This window comes from Dicentrarchus labrax, unplaced genomic scaffold (assembly GCF_905237075.1).
Source record: "Dicentrarchus labrax unplaced genomic scaffold, dlabrax2021, whole genome shotgun sequence".
Taxonomy (NCBI): Eukaryota; Metazoa; Chordata; class Actinopteri; family Moronidae; genus Dicentrarchus; species Dicentrarchus labrax.
This window is the reverse complement of record NW_026136704.1, coordinates 33,052,191-33,070,132: the sequence shown is the minus strand read 5'-3', so window position 1 is coordinate 33,070,132 and position 17,942 is coordinate 33,052,191. Positions and strand designations below refer to the sequence as shown.

At 42.6% G+C, this 17,942-nt stretch overlaps 2 protein-coding genes across 2 annotated transcripts in view; one reads left to right on the top strand and one right to left on the bottom strand.

Moving 5' to 3' along the window:
- col4a4 (collagen, type IV, alpha 4) overlaps nucleotides 1-16,560 on the bottom strand; it is a 37,985-nt gene extending 21,425 nt beyond the window's left edge. Inside the window, exons 1-5 of the mRNA XM_051399586.1 lie at nucleotides 16,476-16,560; nucleotides 12,610-12,772; nucleotides 11,579-11,621; nucleotides 3,937-4,008; nucleotides 22-156 (exon numbers count right to left, since the gene is read on the bottom strand). Of these exons, the coding sequence (XP_051255546.1) occupies nucleotides 22-156; nucleotides 3,937-4,008; nucleotides 11,579-11,621; nucleotides 12,610-12,656 (297 nt within the window). The 5' untranslated portion in view covers nucleotides 12,657-12,772; nucleotides 16,476-16,560. The remainder of the gene's footprint in view (nucleotides 1-21; nucleotides 157-3,936; nucleotides 4,009-11,578; nucleotides 11,622-12,609; nucleotides 12,773-16,475) is intronic.
- A 992-nt stretch (nucleotides 16,561-17,552) lies between these two features.
- Nucleotides 17,553-17,942, top strand: part of col4a3 (collagen, type IV, alpha 3) — a 36,137-nt gene continuing 35,747 nt past the window's right edge. The window contains exon 1 of the mRNA XM_051399585.1: nucleotides 17,553-17,840. Within this exon, the coding sequence (XP_051255545.1) occupies nucleotides 17,748-17,840 (93 nt within the window). The 5' untranslated portion in view covers nucleotides 17,553-17,747. The remainder of the gene's footprint in view (nucleotides 17,841-17,942) is intronic.

Here is a 17,942-nt window from a genome sequence, read left to right as displayed (position 1 = left end):
AACAGAGCCGTATTTATTCACCAAGTCTCCTTTCAGTCCTGCAGCTCCCGTCGGCCCCTCATATCCTCTCTGACCCTTCTCTCCTGGAGGCCCCTGAGGTCCTGGAAATCCTGGGGGCCCCTGAGGGCCCTGCCGCCCAAGAGGACCTGGAGGACCCTGCAGAGAACAAATAACACAATTAGAACCCGATACTGTAGAACCTGGTAGAATATGATAGAAACTAACAGAACTTAATGAAACCTGATGGACTCTGATACTCTAGAAGCTGGTAGAACCTGATGGATTCCTCATATGTGAAAACGTACATGGCAATAAACCTGATTCTGATAAACCTGATTCTGGTTCAATCTGTTACTCTAGAACCTGGTAGAATGTGATAAAACCTGTTCAAACCTGATAGAAACTAAAATAACTTATGACCTGATAGAACCTGACAGAATCTGATAGACACTAAGAGAACTCAATAAAACTGGAGAGAACTTGGTGGAACCTGTTCAAACCCGACAGAAACTCAAATAACTTGACAGACTCTGACATAATCTAACATAACTTAATAGAACCTGTTAGAAGCTGAAAGGAAACAATGACCAGCCACCTCCTCACGTCAGTTCTTCAGACTGATTTAGGTAAAACAGAAACCAAAAATAAAAGTAAATAAAGATAAAACATCAAACTGGAACAAACTGTGAGGTTCTCAGAGGAACCTCTCTCAACAGTTATAATGGAACACCCTTGCAGTAACTAGTTTTAACAAGTTTTAAGTTTAGTTTGTTTTAGCAGCTCAAATAACTCACTGCCATTGTTCTGCTGTTCTACTACTGGGGAACACAAATATTGATTATATGTATGAGATTATTTGATATGGACTGATTCATTAATAAATAAGTGGTCATATTTTCTGCCATATGACCCAGTGAATTAATGAACATGTGCGCTTTAGATAGACCAATCACAAACACTGCAGCTTCACCTTCTGCACCAACAGAACCGACAACGTTCTGTTTCCTCCATTGACTGCTGAGATGTTATCTGACCACAGGGGGGCAGTGTGACACCACAACAACAACAACAACATACACACACAGACACACAGACACACACACACACACACACACACACACACACACACACACACACACACACACACACACACACACACACACACAGTGTTTGAACAGCAGCTCAGACAGTCGGATGTTAAATCAGATGGAATTTTCCTTTAAATCAGCAGACATCAAATTAGACTGAAACACACACACACACACACACACACACACACACACACAGTATTATAGTAGTACAATCTGCTGCCGATAATCAATAATACATTGATGATTTTATGTAAAAAGTGATTTACTGATTGAAGTTTGGCTTTTAAAACAAGAATAGAACATTTTAGGCTTCATAATAAAGTCTGAAGAGGTGGACGATACTGAACAACACTTAAATGTTTAATAATCTGATCAGCTGATAATCAATATCTTTGTTAAATAATGGTGAGTCAGAAACCGTCAGATCTATGGAAGGCCTTTTAAGTCATATACATTTAAACTGTGAAATAAAGAATGAGGCGATAAATATAGAAATAAATAGTTAAATAAGTCAATATAGTTTATATATTGGATGTTTATCAAAGGACTAGTTTTATTAATTGTACCATGTCCACATGTTGCAGTACACCTGAATTTACAGGTGTGTTAGATTTTAAATTCAATTAAACTTTATTCATCCCTGTGTCCACATAGATCTGCACACAGCAGAGAGGAAAAGAAGGAAAAATATTCTTAATAACAAAATAAAAACATTCAGCGGCTGAATTGGTAATAAATACATTAACAAATAATCATAAACACGATCAATAACAGGACACACGAGCTAATGGAGCCGTCCTGTTTCTCCACAGCCTGTGTTACCTGAGCAGGTGAGGAGGTCAGAGGTCAGACACCTGTAATTGGACTATAATGTAAACAGATATAAGGGCCTTTGAGTCTCTGCTGTTGGAATGTGATGTAATGGCATCATAGATCATTAAGTATGATTGGCCATGTTGTAAATAAGAAACAAATAAAAAACAAACAAACAAACAAACAAAGTTACTGATTGGTTATTAATAAAGTGTTTTAAGTTGTTATCTGCATACAGCTGCATTTCAGTCTGTTTTAAACCTTTTATTACATGTTTATATACAATTATAAATCATAAAAATGGGACCAATCAATGGACAGATACACTGTCACTGACTGGTATTGATAACTCTGAGGTGAGATCAAATCGATATTGATCAATATTGACCTGCTGGTTTTCCTGCCTGTGTGTGTGTATTCAGTGTGTGTGTGTGTGTGTGTGTGTGTGTGTGTGTGTGTTTACTGAGTGTATGTGTGATGAGATGTGACAGCTGTGATCTCTGTTAGTCCTCTCTCTGTCCTTCTTTCTCTGAATCCACTGAACTGTGAAATCACTGAGACAGAAGCCTTCCCACAATCCTCTCTGCCTGTCTGCCGCCCCCAGCTGTACAAACACACACACTAACACACACACTAACACACACACAGATTGGAGGTCAGTGTTTGTCCGACAGTCTGCACAGATTACAGCAGAATGATGTTTGATTGAAACATTTGTTTATTAAATGGTGCCAAACATCTGGACCACACTGTGGACAGAAACATCTGGACCACACTGTGGACAGAAACATCTGGACCAAACTGACTGTGTACAAACATCTGGACCACACTGTGGACAGAAACATCTGGAACAAACTGACTGTGTACAAACATCTGGACCAAACTGACTGTGTACAAACATCTGGACCACACTGTGGACAGAAACATCTGGACCACACTGACTGTGTACAGAAACATCTGGACCACACTGTGGACAGAAACATCTGGACCACACTGACTGTGTACAGAAACATCTGGACCACACTGTGGACAGAAACATCTGGACCACACTGTGGACAGAAACATCTGGACCACACTGACTGTGTACAAACATCTGGACCACACTGTGGACAGAAACATCTGGACCAAACTGACTGTGTACAAACATCTGGACCACACTGTGGACAGAAACATCTGGACCAAACTGACTGTGTACAAACATCTGGACCAAACTGTGGACAGAAACATCTGGACCAAACTGACTGTGTACAAACATCTGGACCACACTGTGGACAGAAACATCTGGACCACACTGACTGTGTACAGAAACATCTGGACCACACTGTGGACAGAAACATCTGGACCACACTGTTGACAGAAACATCTGGACCAAACTGACTGTGTACAAACATCTGGACCACACTGTGGACAGAAACATCTGGACCAAACTGACTGTGTACAAACATCTGGACCAAACTGTGGACAGAAACATCTGGACCACACTGACTGTGTACAGAAACATCTGGACCACACTGTGGACAGAAACATCTGGACCACACTGTGGACAGAAACATCTGGACCACACTGTGAGGAGTAACAGTGTTACCATGACAACCTTCTGTGCGTCACAAGATGATTTTATCTGTAAACATCTAAAAGATGTTTCTGGAAACAGAAGCTCAGAGTTTATAGGAGAAACTGTGACATCACACTTGTGTGTGTGTGTGTGTGTGTGTGTGTGTGAGAGAGAGAGTGTGTGTGTGTGTGTGTGTGTGTGTGTGTGTGGAATCTGCTGACTCTTCAAGGTAAACAGCTGTTAATTTAACACCAACACATTCCTCCCTGACACTCCTCCATCCAGCAGCTCATTATTACACAGTGTGTGTGTGTGTGTGTGTGTGTATGTGTGTGTGTGTTTACGTCTGTGTGTCTGCGCTTTACGAGCCGACAGTGAAGGTGTCACAGGTCTGTTAACAGAGGAAAGTGTAAGCAGCTGTGATGATGTCATGAAGCAGCTGGGCTCTGATTGGCCGCTGTGTGTGCGTAGTCTCACCCTCGCTCCTTTGGCTGGGAAACACTGACAGGTGGAGCAGTCCCGACCAGCGCACGGCTCCGAATGGTCGCCCTGGAAACCAAGATAGAACACAAACATCACCATGACATTGGTATGACATCACACCATAACCATCATTACATTCCTATGATGTCATCGTCATAACAACAGCACTTTGTGACATCATCTCAGCTCTGATCAGCTCTTAATTGTCCCGTTAAAGTTCGTCACTCGACATACATCAAGTCGTCATTATGACATCAACATGACATCGGCGTGACCTCACCACTTTCTGATGGTAATGTTTACAGACCATAATGAGTAGAGCGGCAGTGTTAAGTCTCCAGACTGCCAGAATACGTTGAGAGCCTCCACCTTATTGTGGTAGAGAGGTTTGCCCCGACCCTGGGAACGATGTCCTCATCTCCAGGTTTGGTTCCCTGAATCAAACCGGTCCCAAGAGTCCGGCTAAAAGCAACTCCAGAACCTTTGTGCAGTTGCAACCTCAGAATTTAGTTACCTCGATCAGATTAGATGTTTCCATCTACACCCCCGAGGCTCAATCCAATTGGGAGGCATGCTGACCGCAGGCTCTGAAAGCTGGTTTTAGAGATATGGATCGACCTCTTTCTGGTGGGTAAGGAGTTGTAGAAACAATCTGCACATATTACTGGCTCTGGGAACAAACTCCTATGAAGCAGCTGGACTCTGGTTTTCAGGAATTGCCCAGGTAGCAGCAGGGTGGGAGGTGGGTGTGGAGACATTGACAAGCTCCCAGAGTGCTGCACATGCTGGTCTTCCGCCAGTGGACTTCATAGTTCTGATAGGAAACAATGGAGAAACCTGTGGGGGGGGGGGGGGCGGGAACCGTGAGCTGCCTCCCTGATCCGGGTCTGAGCTGTGCTTTGTTGTTAGACCTCTGTGCAGGTCATATATTGTCCAACAAGTCACTGATCATCCATAACAAGTCATATATTATCCATACAAGTCATGAACCCCCAATAACAAGTCATTGCTATGAAGAAGGCTGTCAAGTAGAAGCTGGATCTCTAAAGGTCCCTGAACAGTGGACCAGCTGTTTACTCTTGCTGTGGGTGGGGGACTCAATCAGATTCTGTTTGTGATTTTCATCAACAGATTCTAGAGGGCCAGTCATGGTGTGGAGAGTGTCAATGAGGTGATCTAAAGAGTGTATGTCTGGGAACACCTCGGGATCCTCCCGGAGCAACTGAAGGATGCTGCTAGGGAGAAGAATGTATGAGCTACCTTGCTTAACCTGCCATCATGAACTGGAGCAGCTAATGTGTGAATGGGTGAATGTTCAGACTGCAGCAGAGTGAGTTTTGTGTCTTCGGGTGTATTTTCTCCTGCAGTGTGTGTTTTGTTTTTTATGGTGTATTCTCTGTGTTCAGACAGTGAGGAATGTAAACACCGTGGAGAGACAGACAAGCATCTCTGGGATTCTTAGGAAGCAGACAGCTGACTGTGCGTGTGTGAGATCAGATAGTCAGTGACAATCTGAAAATTTCTGACCCACACAGTCTTTCTTTGAACAGTCTGAATGAGGACAGATGTGCAGCAGCCTCAGATATGGATCAAACCGACAGAGCTTCAATTAGTCCCATTATTTTTTCTCATTTTAATGCTCTTATCAACATGGAAAAGTGGATCGGCTTGCTTTGTGCAAATGTTGTTTTTATTGAAAACAACATTGGCATATAGTGTAGTGTTCAATTTCACACTAACATTCTCACTTGGAGCAAATAATCTCTCACACAATGTAACTAGTTGTTGCAACAGCATGTGAAAAAAACTACAAAGTGTGCTAGGTCAAAAAGAACGTTAATCTCGCGATTAAAAAATTGACGCCGTTAAAATGGGTTTGCATTTATTCCGTTAATAACGCGTTTAACTGACAGCACTAGTGTTAATTAAAGAATACTCCACTGTATGTTTTTGGTTCGTCTGTTCTGGGTTAGAAACAAAGCAGACGGTGAAAACGTCTTAATCTAAGGGAACAAAAACACAATTCTTATTTTCAGGTGATTATACACTAATGAAAACATACCTGTTAATATTATATTACATTTCTGACAATAGATCCTCCTCAATGTTACACACTGGACCTTTAATCCCAACAAGTAACCAGTATCATGAATCATCAATTTCTCACATTTAATGCACATTACATTGTTTACTAGCAGACGTCTCCAAAAGCAGCGACATCCATCAGTGACCAATGAGGTATGTTTTTGCTCCCACAGTCAAGATGAAAATAACAAAAACAAGAATTTATTAATCTCATATGGTGTGTTAACTTTACTAGATCATAACATATTTATTATGGAACTAATCTGAAGATGCTCCGGTTCCAAAGCAAACCAAACTCTTTTTTATGGATCAGTTTTGGGCCACGACCATACACAGTAAAGCTAATTGACAGACACAGACGTGTCTTAAACCTGAATTATGATCAGTCATTATAATTGGTCAAAAGCCAAAAGAGCTGCAATAAACGACCAATAGCATGCAGTCTTATAGAGAAATGGGCAGATGATTTATTATTTCAGTAACAGTTTCCTGGAGAATTTCTGGTCTCAGTCTCTAGTTTCAGTCTTTTTCCATACAGCATGATGTTCATTTAGTAACTGATGGTCCCATTTAGAGTAAAACAGACCATAAAGCAGGGTATGCTTTAGGGCGGGGCTACCTTGTGATTGACAGCTCATTCTCAGTGAGTCCGTCCAGCTCAACGCACCAAACTCAGATTAAACTGTCAAACTAGGCAGTGCTGATCAGATATGGATCCAGATTCTGTTACTGACTATTTCTCTCCTCAAGTCTGTTCACAAACACATTTTACTGTTTATCTGGAATACCAGATCCTGTGTGAGCAGGAGAGCCGCCGTTGTTTCCAAACCAAGAGCAGCCAATGAGCATAGAGCAACTCGCAGTACGTCACTAAGATCTACAATGGACTAGGTATAGCCTTGTTTTTATCCTAGACTCCTACCGGCTGTTTAAGCGGAGTGAGGAGTCAGCAGTCTGTAGAAAACAAGATGAAAAAACTGGGTCTTAGAGGCTTTTTCAACATTGTGAATCACTGCAACCACAAAAGGTCCTTGAGCATACAGTAATAAATGAGCATGAGGCTGATTGATGCAGCAGTGTGCGAGATTAGCTGGGGACAGATAAGTGCACGGACACATGGACACACGACCAAACTCATGGTGAATAAGTTTGTTGATGAACAGCTACTTGAGTTCATGTGATGGTTCTGAGGGAGAACATCAGGTAGGGAACCAGTGTTAAAAACCTGACGCTGACTGTCCCCCCTTCATACATCCCACACTGAGGGTCCCTGTTGATACACTGAGTGTGTTTTTTTTTTTCTCTGTGGGCCCCAGACGGTGAGTTTCCCAGCATGCAGCAGTGTTTGTGTAGCATCCACATTCCTACAGCGTTGTGTAAACCAGGTTATCAGTCAGGCGTGGCTATCTGCAGCAGGAATGTGGCTATCGCTCTATCTGCTGTCACGAGTTTGTCCTGAAAGTCTGCGCTCGCACCATCCTCCCTTCATCAGTCCTCCATTTATCCTGCAGCATCGCTCTGTCTGACTCTGTTCTGTACTCATCTGAACTTCCACCACCCTTCATCCAGCCTCCATCAACCCACAACTCCATCAGTCCTCCATTCTCCATCTGCAAACCCACTAACATCCATTAATCCTCCATCCATCCCTCAATCATCCCATCCTTTTGGGACACCATGCTGCCACCGATTGGCTGAACAGACAGGGGAGCAGCTGATTGGCCGACTGTTCACAGACAGTTTGAACCCAACGACCTCAACAGGATGAAGAGACTGAAGAGAAATGTTTCATCTGTTCATCCGGGATCATTTCACCATCATCCCTCCATCACAGCAAGATTCTTTACATCAATCTCTTGTGTTTCAATAGTTGAACCAATAAAAGTCAGAGGGCGTCCCACCTAAAGCAGGTGATTCAAAGACACTTTGAGAGTATTTTTCTCTTAAATGGTTCTTCAGAAGGCTCATAGAGCCATCAACAACTGAAGAACCTCTTTACTTACAGGATGGTTCTTCTACATACTTTATGTAGTTCTTTGAAGTAATAAAGTTTCATCATCCTTATTGGATCTATTTGGTGGTACATAAGATTAATTAAGACTACGACTAATGATCATAGATTAATCGGCAACTTATTTTCTCAATTAGACAGATTGTTTGGTCTATACAGGGAAAAAAAATATTTACAATTTGAAGTTGAAACCTAGAAATATGACCAACAGCCTAGGACCCAAAATATTAACTGTATTATATCAAGCCAGGGTCTTTCTCATGGTGGGAACTGTTGGGTCTAGACCTGCTCTATTTAAAAGTGTCCTGAGATAACATCTGTTATGAATTGGCGCTATACAAATAAAATTGAATTGAATTGAATAATGGAAGACCCAGAAATGCATTATACATTTTTGCTTTAAAATGCTGACACCTTAAAAAATATCTCTCAGCGACAGCTCAGACTCTAAGTTCTTCTGCTTCTGAAGCTGTATGAACTACCACCTGGTTCCTGAACAGGGAGGAGAGGTAAGCATTTTCACTGTAACTGTTCGTCCGTTGCTTGGTTTTGCAACATTCCTGAAATGGGCTCTGATCTTACAGCAGTTAACTATGTTATAGCATTGTGTGGTTGTTAATGTCTTATGTCGTGTTTGCAGAGGCAAAGTTAAGTTTTCTAGTAAGTTAAATTGCCATCTGTTGTCTGTGAGTTCAGTAAGTTAGTCACAGTAGACGTGCTAAAATAGCCGTAATCTAGCTTTAACAACAACAATGCGTCTCTGTGGCTTCTAAAATGTCAGTTAGCTACACCATGACGCATGCTTGCTGAAAAGTGCGATGCAAAGCAGGAGAGGACATTGTGTTTAGCTTTTCATGTACTACACAGGAGTATATTGCCCGTTTATGGACTATAATAATAATGTATTGATTAGCTACTGTATAATGAGCACTGTCTTCATGAAGACAAAATTGGACATTGGACTTTTTCTGACATTTAATAAATTAAACTAATTCAATAAAATAATTGATGGATAGCTTTTTTGTGCTTTTATTGACAGGACAGCTCAAGATAGACAGGAAAGGGCAGAGAAAGAGAGAGAACCACTCACAAGCTAGGCCATACACTCAACCCAGACTGATCATCTTCTGACCTGCAATATTGAAATAGTTGATGCTTGTCTGTAAGATCATAGCGATGTTTTATTTGATGCACCTTTCAAGGACAAAGTAAAGGACATTAGAATGAATTTTCTCCTCCCCACCCGTGACCTGGCTGTTTCACTGGTCTGTTCATCTAAATTGAGCTGCTTTCTTCCCGTCATGCTACCCTCTCTGACTAAAATTGTGTCCACCATGAAACCTGCAACCTGCCCAATTGATATTGTCCCCACTGCCCTCCTGAAGGATGTCTTTTACATAACCGGACCCAGCATCCTCTCTATTATCAACAGATCCCTGTCCACTGGTACCGTTCCCACCTGCTTTAAGTACGCAGCGGTCCAGCCCCTCATGAAAAGCCCAGTTTAGGCCCCACCCCGCTTGCAACTTCAGACCAATTTCTAAACTTCCATTGCTGTCAAAGGTTCTCGTAAAGGTTATTTTCAGTCAACTGCTTCCTGACCTAAATCACAATACAAACCTTGGGGCACTGACTGCAAATACTCTGTCCTCTTTAGTTTTCAGCCAGATAAAAGACCTCTGCCCGAGGATCTCAAGGTACGAGGTGGTGTGTACGGTATTAAACGGTCTGACATACAGCAGGGGGAGAGACCATGTAGAGCCTTAAAAAAGGCTCTGAAGACGTTCCGCTTCTGAAACGCTCACAGTGGGATCTGAAGACAAACGGATCTCAGAGCCAAACCGCGACGCAGACGTCACATCTGGTGACACCTGCTCATCATCAACAACACACCTGCCTGCCATAAAGCTCTCACCAACACCTTCAAGACCTCTGGACTCACAGCCAGTCCCTGCTGGATCATAGCTCCAGTCCATCTTGCCATCTCAAGCCCGTCATCCAGCTCCCATCCCTGGAATCCCCTCTCCCAAGCCTCCACTTGGATTCCCTCCCCCTTACCTCAGCCTCAACCTCCAGCCAGCCACCATCACACTGTTTCTCCTGGTATTTACAATAGAAGACTTGTGTTTTCATGTAATCTGCTTATCTGGCGTCTGCATCTGGGTGCAACCTCAAAAAGATGAGAGACACCACACCAAGGAACCAGTATTCAGTGGAAGTGCTGGAGAGAAAACTGCTTCAATGGAGATTAGGACCATCTCATTATTCAAGTTCTCGAGGTCTGTGAACATCTGTCAACGTCTGTAACGCACAAAGCCAGAGTTGCGTGTGTACAGTTTGTGTTTACAGTCTTTAAATTGTGCTCAATTTGACTGTTTAATCGACGGCAAAATTAGTTGCCAGGGACACCCTGAGCTGGGGGGCGACTCATCGCGACATAAGGACAACATAAGGAACATTGTACATGGATGCAGCAATCAAGTCATGCTCACACCTGTAAACAGTGTTCATAATACTGGGGGACATTCATGGCTTTGTTGTCCCCCTTGTACATGTCCATCTACCGACAAGTGTTCCAGTCTGTCTAAACCAAGTGTGAACCTATCATGACGTCACCCATTGGTTTGTGGAGAACCGTTCTGAAGCCTTGAGTCTGGCATTATGGTTTGTTGGAGCCAGTGATGTACTGCGAGTTGAGCTGCTCTAATTGGCTGCTCTTGGTTTGGAAACAATGGCGGCTCTCCTGCTCACACAGGATCTCATATTCCAGATAAACAGTCAAATGTGTTTGTGAACAGATTTGAGGAGAGAAATAGTCAACAACAGAATCTGGATCCATATCTGATCAGCACTGCTTAGTTTGACAGTTTGATTTGATATTGGTGCATTGAGCTGGACGGACTCACTGAGAATGAGCTGTCAATCACAAGGTAGCTAAAGCATACCCTGCTTTATGGTCTATTTTACTCTAAATGGGACCATCAGTTACTAAATGAACATCATTTAGTGCACCCTGAGGAACCACCCTGAGTTGCGGGACTTCCTGAAATATAACACGTACGTCCAGCCTGGTGTGTTCAACATAAACACTGAACAAAGGACCAACAACCATGATGAATATAATGGGGTTTTGCTCCATGATCTGTGCGTCTTCAAATCCCACTGAGAGTGTTATCAGAACACTCTCGCTGAAATGGTAAGATAGTGGGCGGAGGTCAGATGAATAGGTCAAAAACTGCAATCATGGCTCCAAACAGGAACTACTGAGAAAAGCAGCGTGAACCAGGAGGAACCCTTTTCCATCAGATTAGATCTGATTCTTGATCCAGTTCCATTCAGGATTCAACAGTAAATAATCACATTAGGAATAAACCTGTCTCCTGCGTGAGCTCGCAGTGAAATTTTGAGAAACAGTCAATTAAATAATTGTGAAATTTAAATGTTACCCATTTTTCTGAGGACTCACTGGATGGTTGAGAACCAATCCTTCAACATAGCTTCACAAAAGGTGAGTTTTAAATGAGAGAGAGGTGAACTCACCCCGAGAGCTGCTGGAGGAGCTGTTAGGATCATCAGGAGGCACCTGGAGGACGAAAAAGACAGGGGAGTAAGAGAACAGATTATTATTTTCAGTTTTGTATTTGTATTTTGTTTTTGTATCTATTAATCAGTGTGTGTGAGCAGTGAGTCAATGGGTTGTAGTGTAGCTTTGTTCCTCTGCTGTCTGTGGACTGATCTCTATGTGTCTCTATGTAGGATGAGGGTCAAAGGTTGTGACCTTTATGCTCCCGAGGGCCTTCTCTCTCCGCTTCCCTACAGTGCCAACAGTGGGCAACACTAGCTAACATTAGCTTATAAATGGAGTCTGCTAACGACTACAAACGACCAACACCCACCACAACACAGAGTCCAACACAGAGTCCAACACAGAGTCCAACACAGAGTCCACAACACAGAGTCCAACACAGAGTCCAACACAGAGTCCACAACACAGAGTCCAACACAGAGTCCAACACAGAGTCCACAACACAGAGTCCACACAGAGTCCAACACAGAGTCCAACACAGAGTCCACAACACAGAGTCCACAACACAGAGTCCAACACAGAGTCCAACACAGAGTCCACAACACAGAGTCCAACACAGAGTCCAACACAGAGTCCACAACACAGAGTCCAACACAGAGTCCAACACAGAGTCCAACACAGAGTCCACAACACAGAGTCCAACACAGAGTCCAACACAGAGTCCACAACACAGAGTCCACAACACAGAGTCCACAACACAGAGTCCAACACAGAGTCCACAACACAGAGTCCAACACAGAGTCCACAACACAGAGTCCAAAGTCAAAGCTAACATTACTGCAAAGCTTGTGGAACATATTGTCTGTTTGTGCTGTTAGCTGGATAACGTTAGCTTGCTTACTAACATCGACAAATTGCTAGCTAGCTTACATAGCAAAATACTGTCAGCTAGCTTCATCCAGACTTCTGGGGCTGATGTGGCTGGTTTGCTATTTGCAGGTGACTTTGTCGGGTGGCATTGCGCAGCTTGTTGTTTTTTATTTACCAGAGCCAGGTGTAGCTGCAGGGGGCGGAGCAGGAAGTCAGCAGCATATTGTCCTCTTCTCAGAGGAAGTCCCGCCCACTACACGGCCCCGTCACTCTGACTCCGCCTCCAGCTGGTTCTCAGCCAATGAGGACGCTCTGACACTCCGGCGCTGGTCGTCGTCCTGCAGGGACACAAAGACAAATTAAGACTGAAGACATTGATACTTTTGACACCTTGCAGGACTGGTTGGTGATGTGATTTAGACTCTTAATTTATCATATCTCATATATTCCTCCCTCTGCCTCTGAACCTTGGATTTGTGTTGTTGTTGTTGTGTTTTGTGTGTTCTATAAATATTGCACATGCTATTATCTCTAATAAAGTATGCTAAAAGTAAAAAGTGGCTCAAGTTCACTCAGAGTTCATTATAATCTCAACAAACAACAATGTACGACCCCGATCTGAGAACATCTGCAGGGCTCACGCGTCAATAATTGAGCTTGTTCATTGGTGCTACATTAATAACTACGTATTGCTTTGCCTCCTGTTACATACGTGATGTTAGTTAAATATGTTAGTTAATATAGTTAACATTGTGACACAGTTGCAGTTTGGTTAAGCAAAAACTACATGGGTAGGTTCAGGAAAAGATCATGGTTTGGGTTAAAACGGGTAAGGACGATAGAAAATATAGAGTGAAAAACTCCTGTGTGTGAAACCAATAGCCAATGTTTATTCCTCTGCGTTAACACATTTCTCCTGAGAAGACACAAATACAAATCTACCATCACAGTGTGATCTTAAAGTGTGAAACACGACCACAACCATAACTGATAAATCTGATTACATTCTTTGTTTTGCACCTGAAGCTGTTTAGTTCAGCAGGTTAGTGGTCATGCACACACCTATCTCAACATGTTGTTTTAGCCACGTATTATGTGACTAATTATTAAGCATTGGAGGTATTTTATTAATTTCTATGGAAGCTGCTCGGTGCCGCACAAAGCCAAAAAATCTCTGCATTGTTCTTCTGCATTGTGGGGCCCATAAAACAAGCGCACTAGAGACCTCTGCTGAGAACCGCTAACCTCTGCCTTAGCTTTCTGTAAATTTTAAAGGAGATAAAATTTCATTGTGGCTGTTCTAGACTTTCCAATGGAAAAAGTATTTTTGGGCCAGTGTTGCTGTAATTACACAGTTTGGCCACTATGTCAAATTGGCTTCAAAGCTTGGTGCTCTTCCATGGGGCATGACAAAAAAGCAGGCTTATCTTTATTTCTTTTTAAATGCAGGGTGAATGGATGGGGTTGCAATTTACACAGCGAGATGCCACAAAATCCTACACACTGGTCCTTTAATGTAAAAATGCCTTATTTCTCAGTATTAGCTACGGCAGCACTCATTGGCTAATGTTAGCTTAGTTATCTGACTATGGTCATATCATCGTACAGGCCGACCTCATCAGACGTCATAAAGAACTTGTTTTTTAAAAAGTCGGAATAACATTCTTAATCAAACACATTGTTTATTCCGGAGCTGATGATGGAAGGAGCTAAAGAGTGAGACATCTTGCTTCCTTCTAATGTCTGTTGAGTTACACATGGGTAACACAATCGGGCAACTATCTATTGATAACAACTATAAACTTACAACTATTGCTAACAACTAAACAGTCTAATGGACCTGTACCGATCACTTTGTAGCGAAGTGCTTTTACACTACATTACACAGACATTCACTCAGCGATAGCAAAGCCCATCGAACAGAAACCAACGCATTCATACACTCGCAATTCAGGGTTCAGTATCTTGCTCAATGATACTTCGACATGTGGCAGGAGGAGCCGGGGATGGAACCAACAACCTCCAACAACCTTTCGATTAGTGGACGACGCGCTCTGCCTCTGAGCCACAGCCCCACCAACTACAAGCTAACAACTAGACGTTGTTAAGAATTGGCAAACAATTATCCGAACGCTAACAACTATCTACTGCTAACAACTTTAAGTTAACAACTGACAACTATACATTATTAATATCTATAAATTGTTATCAACTATACATTCCTAACAACTACAAGCTAACAACTATCCAAAAGCTAAGCCTAGCGCATCTAAGTGCAAGAAAAGGAGGAAGTTGCCCGACGCTCTCTCAACTGTTATTGGAGCAAAAAGGGGCGGGGCTTATGAAGGGTCAATTATGAACGATTTCATGCTGATACAGATCATTCAGTATGTGTAGCAACAACTAATGATAACGTTTGCTTTAGCTGCAGAGAGACAGGTAGAGACAGACCGGTAGGGAGACAGACAGGTACAGGACATATACAGGTAGAGAGATGGACAGGTAGAGGACACAGACAGGTAGAGAGACAGACGGGTAGAGGACACAGACCATTTATGCTTAAAGAACATCACACAATCCATCCTGAATGTTTACATTTGAACGCATTCAGGAAGCATTAAATCAGATCAGCAGTCTCAGAGTGAATGAGGTCAGAACATTAATGTGAAAACAAACAGTCAAAGACTGAAGGGGAAAGTTAAAGCTGCACACTGAGTACTGGTACTGGTACTGGTACTAGTACTGGTACTGATACTGGTACTGGTACTAGTACTGATACTCATACTGATACTGGTACTAGTATTGGTACTAGTAGTGGAACTGATACTGGTACTGATACTGATACTGGTACTGATACTGATACTGGTACTGATACTGGTACTAGTACTGGTACTGGTACTGATACTGATACTGGTACTGGTAGTGGAACTGGAACTGGTACTGGTACTGATACTGGTACTGGTACTGATACTGGTACTGGTACTAGTAGTGGAACTGGTACTGGTACTGGTACTGGTAGTGGAACTGGAACTGGTACTGGTACTGACACTGGTACTGGTAGTGGAACTGGTACGGACACTGGTACAGGTACTGATACTGGTATTGATACTGGTACTGGTACTGACACTGGTACTAGTACTGGTACTGGTACTGACACTGGGACTGGTACTGGTATTGACACTAGTACTGGTACTGATACTGAGACTTGCACTGATCCAGATACTGGTACTGGTACTGACACTGGTACTAATACTGGTACTGGTACTGGTACAGGTACTAGTACTGATACTGGTACTGATACTGGTACTGATACTGATACTGGTACTGGTACAGATACTGGTGATGGTACTGGTGCTGATACTGGTACTAATACTGGTACTCGTACTGGTACTGACACTGGTACTAATACTGGTACTGGTACTGGTACAGATACTGGTGATGGTACTGGTACTGGTACTAATACTGGTACTGGTACTGATAATGGTACTGGTACTGATAATGGTTCTAACAACCAGTATATTGATAATAACTAGAAGTTACTCTGATACTTTTACTGGGTTTCAGAGGGGAAAATGTACTTGTAACCACTTTAACAGCTTTAGTTACTTTGCAGGTTAAGTTACAGTGAACTTGTTACAAGCTACTTACCTGAAACTTTTTAAAACGTAATAAAACTTAATGAATAAAGTACTTTTACTTGTAATGGATTACTTTCACACACACACACACACACACACACATCCTCCACTTTGCATGACCAGTTTCTCTCAGTGATCAATCACAGATATCTTTAACTGTTACACTGTATTGATCTGCAGCTCTGTGGTACTGAGTAAAAGTACTCCGTTACTTACTGTCCCTCCTCTTCACCTTCATCATCCGCGCTCATTAACGGTAATTAACCTGCTGACGTCAGCCGCTAATTAGAGCTTATTAAACAGCTGATTGCTGCAGCGGCTCACTCTTCCTCATCATCATCATCATCATCACCATCACCATCATCATCAGCAGGTAAACAAGCAGCTCAGGTGAGTCTCTTACCTGAAGCTCTCGCGCTCAGATCCGAAGCCTCACGCTCACAGATAAAGTCTTTTCTTAAATCCGGTACAAGAGTTACTGAGCGCGCGGCGCTCCGGTGCACACACACATCACACACCGGCGCTTCCGGTCCGCAGGCTTCAAAATAAAAGCCCGCGACAGGAAGGTTTCAGGGGCCACTCCTCCGAATGAGGTTGTTCTCCCTCTGATGGTCAGACACACACGCACACACACACTGTACAATACATTTATATTATTATTATATGTATTATATATATATATTATTATTAATATAATATTACAGTATGGATTCATTGTCTCTTCAGGAACTGGTATTAAACTGTTTTGCCTTAAACATTTGTTTAATTTAATATTGAACCTACAGTTTACAGTTAATTACTGGTTAATAACTGTTATTATTTTACAGTCTTAATATTACTGAACAAATACAGTATTTTAATAGTTCACAACGTCTGCCTGAAATATTCAAATAATTGCCCATCATGCATTTCAAACACTGCATTACAGTAGTTTATTGTGAAACCCCGGTGATTGTGAACAGTGTGAGGGATGAGCAAAATGTTTTCAATGTTTTCATTTTGTGTGATGAATACAAAGTATGATAAAGTACAGTAAGATTTTCAGTTGTACATGTTTCGTTATTTTACATGAGACATTCAGTTTGTGTAGAGAAATATTTCATATTCTTATTTTCTTCCAGTTAAATCCTGAATTTCTGCCAGTGAGTTTTTCAGGTTTCCATCAGGACTCTTTAACGTGTCTGTACGTAAGACGTTACAGACATAAATAAGAACAATATCTGGATGAGACTTTATACTGTGGTCAGTGTGAGTCAGGTATTAAATTAATACGTTCAGGTTCATCCAGTTAAATTCTGTATTCCTGGCTGTGAGCTGTGACTTTTTCTTCTTTATCATGTTCTCCATCAGGAGACTGGTGGCTGACTGGACTCAGAAACAAGCTGGTCTTCAGCAGATCGGTGTGTGCTTTTATTTTGAAAGCGTGAGTCAGCAGTGTTGCGGTGAATGTTGCGGGTTTGACTCTGTCTCTCTGCGGACTGTCTCTCTCTCTCCATCCCGCAGCAGGTTTCTGTGGCCCGACTAGATCAGCTGCACAGACCCCCTCTGGACTGAACCGAACCGAACTGAGCCGAACTGAGCCGAACCGACAGGAGGAGGCCCGTCCCGAGCGCAGAGAGTTCAGCCGGGAGTCAGTGCGATCAGCCGGGACTCTCTGCAGTGTGTGCCCGCCTGCATGGAGCCTCCGGGCGGCCCCAGGCGGAGGATCGTCCCGCTGCTGGTTCTGATGCTCTGCTGCTCCTCCGCCACTCTGGGACACGCCGAGAGGGTGAGTGAACACACACATTATTTATTAACTTATTATTATTATTATTATTATTATTATTATTATTATTATTATTATTATTATTACGTGAGAGACTCTTCACCA